The sequence below is a fragment of the Saccostrea echinata genome, unplaced genomic scaffold (assembly GCF_033153115.1).
Source record: "Saccostrea echinata isolate AGI-Se365-2 ecotype Australia unplaced genomic scaffold, CSIRO_AGI_Sech_v1 ptg000003l, whole genome shotgun sequence".
Taxonomy (NCBI): domain Eukaryota; kingdom Metazoa; phylum Mollusca; class Bivalvia; order Ostreida; family Ostreidae; genus Saccostrea; species Saccostrea echinata.
In genome coordinates, this window is record NW_026889752.1 from 11,612,343 (window position 1) to 11,631,363 (window position 19,021).

Sequence of the window (19,021 nt, forward strand, 5' to 3'; positions counted from 1 at the left end):
CAAGTTTAGGGAAAAGGTATCGTCTCGGTATTTTTAGGGACCGTCTCAAAATACATGTACGTTTCCTATAGGATTATACGAGAAAGTCTAGTTTTTCGCATTTCAAAGCAATTTTTACAAATACTAGAAAAGACATTTTGCTCAAATTATAATATATGATGAATAATACCATATTGTACATTGTATATGAAAAACACAAAAAATTCTATCGTTTGGTTTCCAGAGGGGATATCTTAAAATAAAAATTCACGCAAATTTCCTGTTTTATGGAGTACTACAGAATAGGACACATATTAATAAATACAAGACAAATATTCAGAAAATAACTGCAATATTTTCAAATTCCTGTGTTGAAAATTTCAAGAGCATACAGTTTATACCTTTTCTTTTATAACATTTTTTATGACTCCCTCTTAAGGAACTTCAGTTTATTGTAACGTCACAAATATATACTATTACGTCTTCCTTTCAGTATCGTTGAAAAATCAGATCTTTAAATTGATAATTAGATGTTTTATCCTGTGATTTCTTAATTTTGTTAAATTTGATAAACTATATGAATTGATTGCCTTAAAAGAATAAATAAACTTGACTTTACTATGCTGAGCGAAGTAGTGCGCAAAGCAAACCCCAGTCGGCCCCCTTAAGTCCTGTTTAAGAAGCTAGATTAACCTTAATAGTAGTTTGATTTGATTTTAGGCTGTATTAAGAAAACCTGTCGCTTTATATGCATACATGCATGAAGAGGACTGAGTCAGTAAGTTAAGAAAACCTTTTTAAATGATTCAATCTTAAATTAGTGTGGGAAGAAAAAAAAATCCTCAAAGAAAATCTACAAGGTCACCAAGTCAGTAACATCCTATTTGAAGATGTAGAGTGTCCATCAATGCAAAAGTCATATATGAAAGCTCGATTCGTGACGATTTGAAAGACGAAGGGTTTGACAAACGATCGGACATAAAAGAAGATCGAGATAAGCATTGACAAACTAAATAAAGTATCCTATTCTTAGTTTATGGGTTTTGCAATCTACTACACGTTCGAAAAGTTCTATCCAAATATCACAAATACTTGCAACATGACCTGATTTCATAAATCAATACCTCAATTGTCTGCAAAATTGTTGCTCTGTATCAAAAGACTGAAGCGAAAGGAGAGTAATATGGGAAACCTCTATGTCTACACTTTTCGAAATTTCATCCAGATCACCAGTTGTGAGAAGCTTAGAATGTGTTGTGACCTGAAATATAAACATCTTTTTTTTTTTACATTTTTAATCCTGAAAAGCTTTTTGATGATTTGTTCCATAGATATCTCTATATAAAATTTTGATCCCCTTTGGAAGCCCCAACCTTCCAGTGGTACCCGACTTCAACAAGCTTGAAACCGCAATACCTGAGTTAAAATGACAGCCCTGCTGTTCTTAAGAAGAAGAAATCTGAAGATTCTCTTCTACACATGTATATACAAATAATGACCCAATATTGTGGTCTCACTCATTACTGCGAGCCATAATTTGAAATTAGACTTCACACTATGTTTAAAATGCAAAAATCTTTCACGTTTTTTTTTTTCATTCCTGGCCCCTTGGTTCTTGTTCTTTATCATCTCCCTTTGGATGAGGCAAGATCTTTAACTTGAAAAATTTTAAATACCCTTTACCTAAGGATGCTTTGTACCAAGTTTGGTTGGCCAAATGGTTCTAGAGAAGAGGTTAAAATTTGTAAAGCTACAGATGAACGGGCAGACGGACAGACAGCTTGATCTCACAGCTCATTGAGCTTATAATATCATTTTAATATTACCCACCATAATTTACTGTTGAATTAATAATATTTTTTAAAAATAATTTTATTACCTATGAATCTATATTTTAAAATAATCTCATGTATAAAGAGAAAAGTAATAAAAATCAAAAGAACCTGAAGACACATGGTGGTCTTTTCCTCTCTTAGGTGGTTAAGAAAGTATGAAGAAAGGCTTTCATGTTTTTGATAAAAAAAGTACTTGTCACGGATTTCCTTTTCAAACTCTTTTAACTTTGTTGTGCCTAGACGCAAAATGGCATCTGGGGTAACACACCACAAAAGCAATTCTTTTGAGCTCTCCAAAATCTGTACAGAAAAAAATCAATTTCTGAATGAGAGTATAAATTACACAGGTGAAAAATTCATTCAAATTAAATTATAGCTAAGATAGAATATAACTAGTCAAACAGATTCAAATAAATCTTAAGCAACGTTCTATAAAGTTCATAAACAATATTTACTCTCAAATAAAGAAAAATGTTCAAAACGTACCCTTTCTCTGAACTCCATGATTTTCTCATCAAATTCTTCGCGATCTTCTTCACTATCGCTTTCACTCTCGGCGTCATTATCTTTTTTTTCTTCACACAGTTCATGGCAAATTTGTAGGACAATAGATGCACACGTGTCAGCATGGTATCCGATAAACACGTCCATTTTTGTCAAGCTAGGTGCTGTATTCCTGAATTTATATACAGGAATTAGTTCCGACTATGATGTTTATAAACTTTTAAGTAATTTTTGGATTGAAATAGTCATAATTGCAAACGAGTTTTATTTAAAAAAAATAAGGGAAAATAGCAAATGTCTTTTAGCTTGTTATATAATAGAAAAAAATTGAACAGTATAGAATTTCTACATGTTACTTTAATGTTTCCTTTTCGTCTTAGCGAGAATAATAGTTAAATCTACCATTTTTTCCATTTACCGTTTGAAGTGATGAGCTTGAATAGTAGTCAAGGGGGTGACAAAATCGTCAATCCATTGTTCCAAATGACTTGTCAGTTTCATTTGAAATGGAGACAACATTGTGGATATGTTCAGAAAATGCTTCTCAAGTCGATTAATCAACGGAATGGGGAATTTTTTGTAAACTACGTCTTTTTCTGCAACAACGATCAACCTACAAATTTAATATCACAGCTTGCTGTATCTTAGAAAATTAAATAAAAATCTTTAATTAACTTGGTTGTGCTAATTAGGATAATTGCAGAAATATTACAATATTCCTAGTAACAAAATAGGTTGAGAAAAGTGGGACTAAGGATTACTTCAAGTAGGTATTGCTCCTGTACGCGAGGCGGGCACTTACTAAATATCAACATTAAATGTATTATTGGATTCAAATTTAAATCTACCTGGTATCTACAATCAGCGTACATTTTTACCCAGTCATCGTAAACGTCTTAATTTACATGCACTCATATTCAGGTCTCTAGGTCATTTATCATTTAACACTCTAATCAATTTTTTTTTCAGTTGATGTGCAATGAAAAAGACAGAAAGATTCAAATGTCTTAACATCATACCTGAAGTTTTTGTGAACTCTGCATTTGACTCTATGTGAACCAAGTCCAAGGTCAACATACCGCTCTCCTCCCAGATAAACATAATACTATAATATGAATTAAGAATTAGTAAATACTTACATGTAGCATAAATATCAAACAAAACTACAATGTATCGAAATAAAGATGAAGACAGGCAGATTAAAAGTTATATCAGAATCTTTCCTGCAAAAAGGGGGGGGGGGAGCTCATGATGTGATAACTCCAAATTTTAAAAAAAAAAAACGAGCACCCAAAGCTGAAATAATACCTGATTTAATGCATCATACAGGCTTTCATATAAGTTTTCCAGATTCAAGAGGATTACAGTAGCTCCGGTCTCCATGCAGACTTTTATTCGGTTGATATTTCGACAGACCTGTCAATAAAACCCGAATCTTAAACTCTATACAAATATAAAAATATATAAACATGAAAAAAAAACAATAACAAAAAATATATATTGAACATTTTCTAGGTTTTAGCTACCTGTGTATATTGTTGATCACTTTGAAAACTGCTCCCAAAAATTGTAATCGTGTTCATTTTCAATACTTTCTGCTGTAACACCGAGAGTGCTCCGTAATTTTCGGTGAGCAAAAGAAGATATCTTGATTGTCTTAGTTGAAAAAAAAATCACAATTAATTGGGATTAATTTGAATTCATCTAATAAATTGGTATATTTAGGTTCACAATACAGTTTTCTTTAAATATCTAGAGAACAAATTGCTGAAAATTATCCACAGAAATGAGAGAGAGAGAAAACAAATTGATCAATTTTCGAAATCTGAAGACTTTACAATCTTACTTTTCTCGAAGACACGCTTTTATCAGTCCAGTTGCACTACAGTCTGGATCTCCAGCGGTTGGCTATAAAATTGAAAGAGAGTTAAGTCTGCATTTGCTGTATTGCATTGATCAAAATTAACAGCCAGGGTTAAAAAGCATATAAGAGACATCTTATTTTCAAGTATGCTTTCCTGACACTCCTTCGACACAAGTGATGTCTTTTACAATTTCCCGTTTCATAGCTCCGGGATCCTCAGGATTTTTCCCTTCTGAGCCTTGATCTTGTCTAATAGACCTTACATCAGAGTTATGGCATATTTTGGTGATTGTAATCAACATTCTGGTATTGTGAGATTTATTCCAGTGCAGTGTTGGGTATGGGCAATTTTTACATTTTCAACTAAATGACCTTAACCGATTGTTAATGATTATGGCGGGGGTTGCTGAACAACCTCTTGTCACAAGAAATTTAATATTTCAAAATGGCTAAGGTAAGCTAAGCTTTTTGAATTGGATCATCTTCTTAACAAGTATGGCATCCGTAGTTCAAATAAACTCAAATTTTGAAGAAAGTAGTTAAAAGTTGATGCCACTCAGTAAAAATAATCATAATAGATAAAGAAAAATGCATATTTTCCAAATTTCCAAACTATGACGTTTTCTCTGTCTGTCTCTCTCTCTCTGTCTCTCTCTCTCTATAATCTCAAAACTGCCTTCAATCACATTTGTTTACCGCTTCATTTCTTGTAACATAAGGCTCAAGGTGCTTGATAAAGATTTTTAGTGGGTCTATGTCTATCTCTTCAGTGCCACCAAAGTTTCGTTTTATCGAATGCTTCAACATCAGCCAAGTAGGACGTCTTTTGTTTGTGACAGTGAACGCGTATATCATCTTGATGAGACTAAAATAAAAAAAAATCTTTTGGATGAACCCAATTTAGAAATTATACTTTAGATTGACAATAAAATCTTTAAATTAAGCAAGGCCATCTTCAAACAATTGTATGTTTACCCTCTCCCGACCGACTCTAAACTTTTTTAACCTCCAGGCTTCTGAGCAACCAACGTATAAATATCTCACAACAAATTTCAGTCTCGAATCTTAAATTTCTGCCTCAGCTTGGATTTTCCTAAATTGCCGTGCCACTAAGATTTCTGAGATTCGTTTCATGCGTGTTGAGATTTGAGAACAATGTAAGACTTATTCCCATTGTTATATGCAACCCTTTTCTGATAAGGCACAAAATAGTTGAATGAAAGATAGAATTTAGTTTCATTCTGTTTTTCCCCTTCTTTTGTTTGTGCAATATTTTTGTGTAGAATCATAAAAAATACCACAGGGGCTTGATCATATTGTGTACAATATTTTCAAAAATAATATTATACACTTATCCTCTGGCTGTAAGTGGGATAGCTCTTTTATCAAACCCGCGACAGGAACTATTCCCCGAGTGCTTGCCCGAGGGGAATAGCTCCTGTCAAGGGTTTGATAAAAGAGCTATCCCACTCACAGCCAGTGGATAAGCGTTTTATTATACTGATGTATATCATAATTTCTGAGTGTTTGTATTACCTGATACTACAGTTTCATAGGCAAAACATGAAAAGAATAATTAATACTTGATTATAATTATTACTTAATTGAACAAGTATTTGGAATAAGATATAACACTGCTAGAATGAGCTGAAATCCTGATGACGTCACAATGCTACTGAAGTCAGGATGACATCATCAGTCTATAGACTGATTACAGGAAATCAAAATTGGCGGCAAAAATTGCATGAAAATTTTCCGAGGTGTGGGTAGCACAAACTATACCCCGGGTTATAGCTTTGCTCTGCATGGAAATTTTCAGACTATAAAAGATAGTTATTTTACCTTCTTAACTTTATATAGGAAACATTTTAACAGAAGTATAATAATTTCATAAATCAACCATCCAATTGTTTCAGTGGTAGGTATATGATTTTTTTTAATGTTCCTAATTATACAACGGGAGCAAGCCCTGTGAAAAATACGCCCCCACTTTCTTCACCCTTTATTCATTCAGCGGTTAGGATTCTATTACGAACTTTGCGGCATAAATATTGTTTAGCAAGTTCAAGTTAAACAAGAGGCCCATGGGCCACATCGCTCACCTGAGTACATGTAGCTTTGGCCATGCTGTTCATTACCAGACTTTCCCCCTTATAATACCTATTGTGGCCCCTATATATTTCAATGTAAAACTTGGGATTCCCTATTGTGGCCCCGACCTACCCCCGGGGTCATGAATTGAATAATTTAGAGTGTACACTACTTGAGGATGCTTCCACATAAGATTCAGCTTTTCTGGCTCAGTGGTTCTTGAGAAGAAGATTTTTAAAGATTTTTCCTATATATTTCAATGTAAAACTTGTATTCCCTATTGTGGCCCCGACCTACCCCCGGGAGTCATGATTTGAACAATTTAAAATCTACACTACCGCAGGATGCTTCCACATAAGTTTCAGCTTTTCTGGCCCAGTGGTTCTTGAGAAGAAGATTTTTAAAGATTTTTCATATATATTTCAATGTAAAACTTGGATTCCCTATTGTGGCCCCGCCCTACCACGGGGGTCATGATTTTAACAATTTAGAATCTACACTATCTCAGGATACTTCCACATAACTTTCAGCTTTTCTGGCCCAGTGGTTCTTGAGAAGATTTTTTTAATGACCCCTCCCTATTTTTGACTTTTCTTGATTATCTCCCCTTGTAAGGGGACTTATCCCTTTATTTTAACAATTTAAACTGTTAATTCCTGCAAGAATAAAAAATGTGTGTAGCATACTGTTAGAATATTCCGTTTTACACCCACGTTTTTGAACATATTCAAATGCACTGTTTCACTGAATGGACAAATTTATATCAAAGTTATAAAATGAGTCATTTTATATTACATGTGCATTATATTTTTTTTTACCCCCCCCCCCTTTTCGTCAAAACTGCATATCAAAATAAGTCATACTCAGACATAAGGAATGATCTAGTTTTCGCAGAAATGAACACGCTTTCTTTCCTTACACGTTACTTTCGTGTATTTTTATGAATTTAACTGTGTAGTTTCATAAAATTCTCGACCATTTTACTATAACATAATCCGTCGCAGTAGTTAGAGCGTTTGCTCTAGAGTCGCAGAGTAAGGAGTTGCTCCGAAGGTTCGAATCCCACACCGGGACGTGGAGACCCGTCCTTCGGATGAGACCGTATAAACCGAAGTCCCGTAAGTCGCAGTAGGTGCTGGCACGAAAAAGATCCCTTACTGCATATTTCGCATATTTTTTTCTCAATCGAGTCCGAAAAATCGTTGGTCGCACGCACGTTTGAGAAAAATCTCAGAGATGGAGGCCCCGAAGCTTGGAAACGTATCAATTTGTAAACAACAAAATAAAGCAATAGCAAATAATTTTGTACCTAAATTCGATTATCTTTTATTTGCATCTTATTGCATGTATGACCCTGACTTGGTATGCCCATACCTGAGATGACTGTATACTTCAAAGACAATTCCATCAAGTATTTATTTTATGAATTTTGAACGTTTGACTATGTTTGAAGTTTTTTAAAACATGTAAATGGGCGACCAAAATAAATATGACATCATTAACATACAAACGGTAATAGAAAGAGGAAATTAACCATTTATAATTAAGGTCAGACAACACGTTCCCCGAATATCTGTTTATGCATACCTTTGTAATATACCAAAAAATATTAATAATTATCATTTTATTTTGATTTCTAAACTATTTTCAAAATGTCTGAAAAATATATCGACCCAAAACGTGATTTCAGCAGTTCAAGTGATTTCTAGTATAGGATTATATAAGAAAGACCATCCTCCGGAATCTTGCAAAAATGCCTGGTATTGTACCTCAATTTTTTGTGAGGGAGCTTCTTAAAGTAGCAATATTTCAATCACAAAATATTGGGAGAGGTTAAATATTTTTGACGATCATGCCGTCTGACCTTAACATTCTTGATAACTATTTTTTACGAGGACAAACACATCTGCATGTAAACCTGTAAAAGTCTCTCAATCCAAAAAATTCTCGTTTCTTAAGCACAGCTTCAAAAATAGCCAGGTATGCATTTGCCAGAGGTTTGATCAAGGAACTAATCCAGTGCTGTTTTTCCTCGCTACATATCCCTCTGAAATAGTTTTATTATACATGACACAAATTAGTTATTGTGTTTCTCTCCTCTCGGATCTATTAGAAAGAAGTATTTTATTTCAGTAGTATATTTGAAATCAAAATATGAAACAGATCAATATATTACTCACTTAGCCGTTTCAATTAATTCGTCAAGGTCTGGTGTTTCACGTTGTACGAGAATTCCTCGGTTCATTTTTGCCGGATCCAAGGCCCAATTAGATATACCAATAAAAGCAACCTGATGTAGTGATATGGTTGACAAGTATTAATTTACTATACACGAACCCTTAACAAGTAACAATTCTGATTTGAAAGCTACAATTAATTGAAATGTTCATTAAGTATTTACACATTTGTCAGTGAATATATACCAGCAACGTTTTCTTTTATCTTGAATTTATACCTTCTTGTAGGGTTCTGGTTCTTCATCTTCAAGACAACCGTTTTCCAACAGTGGATGTAATGTCTAAAATAAATTATATCTTTTATTTTATCTTATAAGTCTTTTATATAATTATTATTTATATACATGTAATTTTTACCATATACTTTCAGGTTTCTCGACGGAACGCTGCAAAATTTGATATTACAAGAGAGAACTCACCCAGGATTAAAAAAAAATGAATTTGCGTGAACATTTTACGATTAACATTTCATTTTCTACTTTCGAAATATCACTTGCAAAACAGTGATATTTCGTAAAATAGAAAAATAGTTACAAGAGGCCAAAAGGCCTTGACGGTCACCTGTGTATAATACAACACTGTAAGGGATCCATGGAAGTTTAAAACAAAATTAACTGATAGATGAAACTATGTTCCGAAGAATTTCTAAAATGTGGTTAAGATACCCTTGCTTATTGTAACATGCAAAACCCGAGCGATTTCTTTGGGATCGAGATGATGAATGAAAAATATACAATGAACACTTGCCTAGTGTGTAAGGTATTTGATATATACAGACATGTTTTTGTCCCTTGCCTAGTGCTACAACTAAGTAGACTAAGAGAAATCTCTAATGCCTGTATGTTTTACTCGAGGTGATGTCTCTTGGCTACACAAACAATTTAGCTGCTTGCCACTTGGTAACACTTGGTACCAAAACTTGCCTTTTGGGTATACAAACAACTTGATCATACTTGTTACCAGCACTCACCACTTAGCTATACAACGTGGCTATTTGCCACTTGTCACAAACTACAACACGTACCCTAGTCACCCTGGTTCTTTGTGATCACTTGGTCATTTTGATATAGTAAAAAAAAACTTTATAGAGGCTTTACCACCTGATCTATGGTCTCCATGACTTTACCAGACAATAACTCTTCAATTCTCTACCAGGACAGCACAGCATACACATACTCTGTACAATTGGCTATTTTGCTACATAAATTATCTTTATGTCAATCTTTTATACTGCTTTACAGGCAAGAATCCGACTTTGAACATGCTTTGCTCTTTAAACCAAACATTCATTTTTATTTTGTTTCTATATATATATATATATATATATATATATATATATATATATATATATATATATATATATATATATATATAACATTCTTTCTTCTATTCTCATTCAACCAAATAACTTCTTAATTAAATCATCTACAAGGATTTCTTGATTAATACAATTCAGCAAAGGGGAGTAACTCTCATTTGCTTCACTTATTACAATTTTGAACTCCGTTTGCCTCCGTGATACCTAGGGCAGAGAAGAGGCACATATATTTATACATTTTCATTTATATTACTGCATTTAGTTTGTTTGCTTAATACCCAGGAGGAGAGGAAATATTTTCAAAGCAATGATGCATTTTCGCTATTTAATCAACAGAGCCCCGCCCAAACACCAGAACCCCTGACCCGAGGGTCATGAAATTCACAATTTCGAAAGAGGCTCCCTTCCTCATCATATCTATGCACTTAGTTCATCAACTTCATACCCAGCAGCAGAGGAGGAGATTTTCAAAGAATAAATGGATTTTCACTATATATTCATTAGAGCCCCGCTTTAACACAAGAACACCTGACCCAGGGGCCATGAAATTCACAATTTTGAAAAAGGCACACTTGCTCATCAAAACTATGCATTGAGTTTGATTCCTTAATGCTCAGGAGAAGAGAAAAAGATTTTTTAACATATAATGCATTTTCACTATATATTCAACAGAGCCCGCACTAGCACCAGAGCCACTGACCCAGGGGCCATGAATTTCAAAATTTTGGTAGAGGGCTCAATGCTAATTGCCATCATGCCAATAGATTGACTTCGTAATGTTCAGATGTAAAGAAAAAAGATTTTTAAAGATTGCATTAATTTTTATGGTTTTAGTTCCCCCTCAGGCCCAAGGGGGCAAGGGCAATTAATTTCGCAATTTTTGTCCCCCTTCACCAATATATGCTGTATGCCCAAATTGGTTAAAATTGATTCATTGGTTCCAGACAAGAAGCTGAAAATGTTTAAAAGTTTACGACAGACGGACCACGAACGACGACGGACGAAATCAGATAGCAATAGGTCACCTGAGTGAATACTGTTTGACAATATAAAAGATATAGTGATAACGTTGTCACTTTGAATTATTATAGTAATTAGTGATTACTTTGAAAACTTTGATTTACTATATTGATCACAATGATACTATAGTGATTACTTTGAAAACTTTGATTACCATCTTCCTTGGAAGACGGTATACGGAGTTGGGGTATTTTACAGTCTTCTGACTATGCACTTCCTCACATCTATGATTGGTAGAAAATGCATGATGTGAAAATTTTCAATTATTTCGTTGGTTAAAATCCTGTGTTAGGCAAGGGAGATAATTTTCGTACAACTTAACAATTTTTCAAGACTTAAAAATCGAACAAAATAAAGTTACAGTATTGAAACTGTAACTTTAATTTCTTTTTTAAAATTTATATTTTATGATTACTTGAAATAGAAAGTTCTTTTCTGCATGTAAACATTGAAATACTATAGTGATGACTACATGCATGACACTGTAGTGATCACTATGACACTATAGTGATAACTATGACTCAATAGTGATCACTTTGAAAACGTTTATTAACTATTGTGATAACTTTGAAAATTTGATTTACTATATTAAACATTGATTTACTTTAGTAAATAATAGTTAACTTTAGTAAACTATCGTTTACTATTGAATTGTTTTGTTAGAGATATCTTGTACACTTAAAATGATAGATTAAGCAGAAAACATACACATTTACCGATAAGGCTTACTTCGTAAATATATAATAATAAGTAGTTGCTACACATACTTTGAGTGGCATTTTTGGGGAGTCTTCCGCAAGTCCTACTTCGTCAAGAACAACAACAGAAACAAATTTCTTCAGATCACCATCTTTTTGATACTTTGCACATTGACGAAATGTTGCAATTATGCCTTCCGCTATTGACAATGGACTGCATTGAAAAGACACCATTTTCACCTGAAACCATGCAAAAATTTACTTTTAATTTTGGAGAATATCATCAATTTTATAAATACAAAAAAGCTATGAGAACAGCCATTTGATTTTGTAAATAACGTAACCGCAGATACCTGTTTGTAATTTTTGAAAAGTGGCGAGAATGAAGAATTTCCCTGCATGGCGTCTGCAACTATAGTCTTTGCCAGAGATTTTGAACTCCCAGGCTTTCCAACCAAAAATAAAGGTATTCGAAGTTCTATGCAGACTAACATCATAAATACATTCTCTTTCAGGGCCTTGTTTCTGGCTATGTTTTCGTCCAACTTCACATTATTCAAAAACACTTCTTGGCATCTACGGTGATGTAATATTTTTTTACAGATTAAAATGAATGAATTTTAAACACATCAGAATATAAGAACATTTTAATATGAAGAGGTGTATAAGTAACAATAATAATAATATAAAAAATAATAGTACAGCATGATAAAGCTTACTCCTACATTCTCTGAAAACATATTTGGTTATCAATTATAACGTTTCTATCATTATATTTCAGATGAAGTATTTATGAAAATCATGTGTAATAGGTGTGGATGATGCTTTTTGTCTTCATTTTTCCTAGCCCATCAATTGAAGTTTTAAAGTTTCAAATTATAAAAGATGATAATTTTTTTTTTACATGTAGCACTATATATATATATATATATATATATATATATATATATATATATATATATATATATATATATATATATATACTTCAAGAAACACGTGATATGCTTCAAATTAAACAGATGAAAAGGGCATTAGAAATATCAAAGATAAGTAGCTTTGAAAGGAATCTTCTCTCTAGCCTATTGGAAGAAATATAGTATGCAAAGTTTGATCGCATTGTAGTCATAGGCATTTTATGAAGCATTCTTTGAAGTATGGTCCATAAATTTTGCATATTGTAGAATATGTTGAAATATAATTGATGTTTCAAAAAGTTACTTTCTCGAGAAAATTGTTAACTTTCGAGATAGTATGCGCTATATAAGCATGTCAGTAAGCAATCAATATGACATTCAGAAATCACAAGTGATACCGTTCCTACGAACTGGTGAAACCTGATATATGGGTATACCTTTGCTTTGTAAGAAACTTGCTAACTATTCTATTGAACAAAATTGATTTTCTTAATTGCTCTTCTCAAGCTCGGCTATTGTTTGGATTTCAGAAATATCAGGAAACTGCATTTCACGTATCTTTTGCACATGAGACAAGAAATTTCAATTTTTGAACCTCAACAGTTTTAAACCTTTCGCCAGGAAGAAATTTCGAAACAGACTGAAAGTTGTAGACTATAACATTTCACTAATCCATCAATATTTTTCTTGTAAATGGTACATTTCAACTCTTTCCTATTTTTCGTATATTCAGTGCAGATTCATAAAAGAAAATATAGATTGCTTTATCCAGTAATTTTAGGTACTTATTTAATTTCCTTGAACATAAGGATGGGGGATCTTTTGAATTGGTATTTATTTTAATTTTCCTATGTATTTGACAAATTAAATTGGCATAAATTTTCTACAAAATTTAAGGTGTTTCAAAGGCTGGGCATTATCTATATCACCAAAAATAAAACAGACACAAACTTGGGCTTAAACGTGATAATTTTGTATAACAATGAGAGTCTGATCATTGTTTGATGGGTTCTTGCAAAGTAAATATGCTCGGTAACCAATATCAAAATAAAAATATTTAGAGGCAGATATAAATACATGATGCATACATGATGCATAAGTAAATCAAATTTTAAAAAATGAGTCACCATATGCATGCATTGCTGTGCAATGATGATTTATAAGCAAGTATAGATCATAAATGTATATACAGTTTTTTGTGTACATGTACTTTCCTCTGCTATTTGTCAGGTGATAACCTTTGCTACAGTACAAATCTAATGAGCAATAGATCCTCGAGAACTTTTTGTTATTCGTTCTTAAATGGATATCTGATTCAATTGATGCTCAACAGAGACACATAAACCCTCAAAACTAGCTGCTTAGATAAAAAAAAATCTTGATCAAAAGGTTAAAGTAATTATATTAACGAACTAATAAAGCTTTTGGTCACTCATATCAGACACCGATTGTAGTAACATGAACTTGAATCCACATCAAAAACTAAAAACGCAAACTTATTTGAAATCTATATGTTGATTTGTAGAAAAAAACTGTAAATAAATGTTTTTAGGTAATAGACTGGATCACAATCTTGATAGCAACCTTGTTTATTAAGACCATGATTTAAACAAACTAAATAAATATTTTCTGTATATGAATCATTGCCAGAATAATTACTAATGAAAATATGTAGGCAAACTAATTTTAATTCAATTTCAAAACTTATTAAACACATACACTGGTAATACAAATAATTGAACGTTACAGTATTTTTTTTCTTTCCTTTAACAGTTATATTTACCTGTCTATCAGATCCAACATTTGTTCTGAACCACGTGGTAAATAAAATGGGTCCACAAACGTCTTTGTAATTGTGCTCCGAAATTCATCTCTGTTCTTCAAAGATGCGTGGTAACATACTCCAAGTGCCAATACTAATGCTGTTGTAAGATTTGTTACTTTCTAAAACAAATATTTGAAAAACAATAAATACCACCAAGCCTTGAAATTGACATAAAAATCACAATGCCAACTGTGAACAATACCTCAATGTTCTCGTCAGTGTCACCGTCGTCTTCTTCGTCCTCATCGGATGATTCATCAGTCTCTGTTGGTTTGTTTAACATATTTAATAATAAAGAACCATTTTCATCTTCGTTGCAAAACCAATTGAATACTGTTAAAACTCTTTCAACATCTCGCAAACTGACAAAACTGCACTCATCCTGCAAGATATTACACATCTATATACACTTCATATTTTTTATTACACAGATTATTTATTTGTTTTTATTTGTACTGTTTAAATAAGTGTTATCTTTCTTTCTATTACCTTACTACAATTACAAGTGCTTAAAACATCCAAATGTATTTTAGATTTTAATTAAAATTAGTGTTATTTATTTTTGCCTTTTGTTTTCTCATAAATTCCTGTGCAACAGTCAGAATACGACTGAGAACGTCCTCTATACCGTCAACATCTGGAATTTTACCATCTTTCTTCTGCAAATAGGGAATATTAGTTTTACTGAATTTTTTTTTTATTCAAATCTAAAGATTAAGAAACGTCGTGCTATTTTTTTAAATGCAATTACAATAATCAGAACCGGTTAAAACAGGTACATATAAACGTAATTTGAATTTAAGAGAAGAAATTCAAATGATTTGCCTCCATTTTAACCCAAAAGCTTACTTAAATGTTTTTAAAATAATTATACACATACATATCTTAAGATCATCTGCTTTGTGTACAATTCCTCAACCTTCGTGTCTAGTTGCCCAAAATCCCAAACAAGAGGCAACAGGCTTTGTGGTAATGGCTGTACCCGATATACCAGCCTCCTCATTGGTATCCTACCTATAAAATCAAATATGCAAGTTTATTTTGTTTGTGTTATATCGCTCAAATGAAGAACAAAAATAAACACAGTTGAAAAGTATCTTTTACCCATTCGATCTGTTGTATTGTAAGCATCCACATGATAACCAAGTCCTGCTTGCTCTAGCCTTTGTATCATCTTTTTAGAGTGTCTGGGAATACAGTATTTTATCAAACTCTGTCAATAATTTAACAAGAGGCCCAAGGACCTTGACAATAATCCGAGCATGTTACAACCCTGTAAAGGATCCACGGAATGGTAAATAATTACATAAAAATACATAATAAACTGAAACTTAAAAACAAGAGAAATGAGCAGGGGTCATCAAATAGTTCGTCTGGTAGTCAGCAACAACTTAGAAACTTGTATTTATATGCTTGTGCTATATACACTCTAACACTATCAACAAAGATTACATGACAATAGGGCTTAAGCATTAAAACAATAATATTCACACATATGGAGACGCCACCTCTTGCCGGTGGAGAGCTGCAAATTTTGTCCTATACTCGGCACTTACGGCCGTCAAACGAAATAAATATGGAATAAATACAGCTGCCAACTCGGCGTTAAGCAATAAACACTAAATGAACTTTTTTCTAAACGATCAAAAGCAAACGTTCAAAATGTGTAACTAAATTCTTCACATCAGAAATTTCTTGAATGAAGGTAAATATTGTGCATTAATTAAAAGAAAGCACGCCCAGGGACCGGTTAATGTACATACAAATCATGCTTGATTTTGTATGATTCCTACTCGTCAAGGAAATTTTGATAACGATTGCTTGTCAGAGAATATTAGCCCCGAACCCATCCCCACGCACCCCCAAAAGAGAAGCCTGTATAGGGAAGACGCTATTTAAAACATCACGTTAGCTTAATATCCCTTGTCAGAAAATGTCACAGATATTTATTACTTTTCTTTTTTGATATCACATATTGTCGGAAACCCAAGTCAATCCCGCATAAGCTCATTAAGTGATGATAAATCCATAATGTCATATTATAAATAAATGTTACAATAAGTAATCACAATACATTACAGTAAAACACACTTACAGCGAATAAGCTTATAACGAATTGACGGTTACAGTGAAATGATTTTCGTTCACCCTGACTTTAAAGTATATTGGTAACATAACGGACATAACGAAGAAAAACCATTCGTCCCTGGCACTTGGTTATAATTGTGTTTTACTGTTTTAAAAGTATATGGAAAATTATCGCTTGAAGACTTGTGTATGATTTCTAAACGTAAATGGTCGCATTTTTCTTAAAGCAGTCTGTAAGCGTTTAAAAAAAAATGATTTGTGCAAGATGCAGCTCGTTTTGTGATTTATACATGGAGATGTACCTCAGAATGGTAATAAGTCAAATTTAATTTTATAAAAATTATTGATGTTCAAAATCAAAATATTAGTGTGTGATGATGCATTGCGAGCATAAAATCGATCCCTCTTCACAATATGCACGACGAACGAAAATATATAGCAATAGGTCACCTGAGTGACTCATGTGACCTAGAAATACTGATATTTCTAACAATATTAAACAGTCTCAAATGTTTGACTGTTATGTAAGGGTTATATCCAGGAATAATATATTTATTCCTAATTTAGAACTAACTTGTTTTTATCTACATTTAATGGACAATGGTAAAAAAATATTTGAACATACTTTTTGTAGGGATTGCAAGCAGCTACGATTTTTAAAGACTGGCATAGATTTAATGGTTCTCCACATATCGTTTTATCACACATAATTTCCTTGATCACACCTATTGCTTCGGTTGTGTTTGCTTCATCAAAGAAAAGCACTGTGAATATGTTCTTGGTTTCTTCTTTTTCAGAATTTCTTTTTGCTTCTTTTTCAGCCTCTTTCACTTTATTGATTATGTCTATCTTTTTTGTTCCTCCATGCACCTGAATAACATTTTTTTTATTGTGAATGTTTCAAACATGGTCCCAAATATGGTTCAATAAATATGTTATCCTTATACAAAACATGTGTGCTGTTACTTTCTTCCAGGTATAATATTTACAACCAGCCACTGTGATACTTATTTTGAAAGTATATAAAAAAAAATAGTCGGGGAGGGAAGTCTTGTGAAAAAACATGATACGGGAAAAAATAAAGAACATGTACAGTGTAGATTACGTTTACTAAAAATGTTTACTTCATGAATTAAATATCATATTTACCTTCATCACAAGCATGTTTTTCACATTCTTCACATCAGGGCATTGAAGCTGGCACATAAACTGAATAAGTCTAGTTTTTCCACATCCTGTTTCTCCCATAATGATTACAGGTATGTCACATCTACAATAAATTGTATAATGTGTATCTTAACAAATAAATTGAATTTCATACCACAATATGCCTTTTCTAAAAAATAAAGTGCTTTTTATATTGTCAATCATAATAAGAATCCCGAACTGTCCTCTGTGGCAAGGATTAAACATTGATTAATTTTTTTTTTGTTTTTAGCACACCTGAGCTGAAAGCTCAAGTGAGCTTTTCTGATTACCCGTTGTCCGTCGTCCGTCCGTTTGTCCGTCTGTCTGTTAACTTTTCACATTTTTGACTTCTTCTCAAGAACCACTGGGCCAATTTTAACCCAACTTGGTACAAAGCATCCTTCGGTGAAGGGAAGTTTAAATTGTTAAAACGAAGGGCCAAGTCCCCTTCTAAGGGGAGATAATCAAGAAAATACAAAAATTGGGTGGGGTCATTAAAAAATCTTCTTCTCAAGAACCACTGGGCCAGAAAAGCTGAAACTTACGTGGAAGCATCCTGGGGTAGTTTCGATTCTAAATTGTTCAAATCATGACCCCCGGGGGTAGGGCGGGGCCACAATAGGGAATCCAAGTTTTACATTGAAATATATAGGAAAAATCTTTAAAAATCTTCTTCTTAAGAACTACTGGGCCAGAAAAGCTGAAACTTATGTGGAAGCATCCTGGGGTAGTGTAGATTCTAAATTGTTCAAATCATGACCCCCGGGGGTAGGGCGGGGCCACAATAGGGAATCCAAGTTTTACATTGAAATATATAGTAAAAATCTTTAAAAATCTTCTTCTCATAAACCACTGGGCCAGAAAAGCTGAAACTTATGTGGAAGCATTCTGGGGTAGTGTAGATTCTAAATTGTTCAAATCATGACCCCCGGGGGTAGGGCGGGGCCACAATAGGGAATCCAAGTTTTACATTGAAATATATAGTAAAAATCTTTAAAAATCTTCTTCTCATAAACCACTGGGCCAGAAAAGCTGAAACTTATGTGGAAGCATCCTGGGGTAGTGTATTCTAATTATTCAAATCATGACCCCTGGGGGTAGGGCGGGGCCACAATAAGTACTACGGGAGGGGGGGGGGAGAGAAATCAGGTGAAAAACAGCAAGGCCAAAGTTACTCAGGTGAGCGCTCTTGTTTTTTTTTTTTTTTTTTTTTTTTTTTTTTTTTTTTTTTTTTGGCAAAAAATAATATGCTGCTTACCGAAATCTCATGTAGATGGCCAAAATTTTCTTCACATTGTCCATGGTCAGTTCGTATGTACTATCTGGATCGTGTACTCTCTTCAAGCCCATAACAGAACCCAATTTTTGTAACTTGTCTTTTCTGAAATTGGAATACGTTTTTTGTTCAAATTTTTTTTAAGTGAAATCTTAATCATGGGACGAATACATTGCAATCCATT

At 33.1% G+C, this 19,021-nt stretch overlaps 1 protein-coding gene across 1 annotated transcript in view; it reads right to left on the reverse strand.

Annotated features, from left to right (window-relative positions):
* The window catches only part of LOC133178462 (E3 ubiquitin-protein ligase RNF213-like), a 130,819-nt gene that overhangs the window by 93,531 nt on the left and 18,267 nt on the right, over window positions 1-19,021 (reverse strand). The window contains exons 20-41 of the mRNA XM_061313158.1: window positions 18,820-18,942; window positions 17,523-17,643; window positions 16,999-17,243; window positions 15,390-15,472; window positions 15,166-15,299; window positions 14,852-14,944; window positions 14,488-14,667; window positions 14,244-14,404; window positions 11,900-12,122; window positions 11,616-11,786; window positions 8,729-8,791; window positions 8,454-8,563; window positions 8,192-8,320; window positions 4,879-5,047; window positions 4,165-4,226; window positions 3,845-3,974; window positions 3,627-3,734; window positions 3,338-3,423; window positions 2,737-2,931; window positions 2,301-2,490; window positions 1,923-2,114; window positions 1,104-1,240 (exon numbers count right to left, since the gene is read on the reverse strand). Of these exons, the coding sequence (XP_061169142.1) occupies window positions 1,104-1,240; window positions 1,923-2,114; window positions 2,301-2,490; window positions 2,737-2,931; window positions 3,338-3,423; window positions 3,627-3,734; window positions 3,845-3,974; window positions 4,165-4,226; window positions 4,879-5,047; window positions 8,192-8,320; window positions 8,454-8,563; window positions 8,729-8,791; window positions 11,616-11,786; window positions 11,900-12,122; window positions 14,244-14,404; window positions 14,488-14,667; window positions 14,852-14,944; window positions 15,166-15,299; window positions 15,390-15,472; window positions 16,999-17,243; window positions 17,523-17,643; window positions 18,820-18,942 (3,105 nt within the window). The remainder of the gene's footprint in view (window positions 1-1,103; window positions 1,241-1,922; window positions 2,115-2,300; window positions 2,491-2,736; window positions 2,932-3,337; window positions 3,424-3,626; window positions 3,735-3,844; window positions 3,975-4,164; window positions 4,227-4,878; window positions 5,048-8,191; window positions 8,321-8,453; window positions 8,564-8,728; window positions 8,792-11,615; window positions 11,787-11,899; window positions 12,123-14,243; window positions 14,405-14,487; window positions 14,668-14,851; window positions 14,945-15,165; window positions 15,300-15,389; window positions 15,473-16,998; window positions 17,244-17,522; window positions 17,644-18,819; window positions 18,943-19,021) is intronic.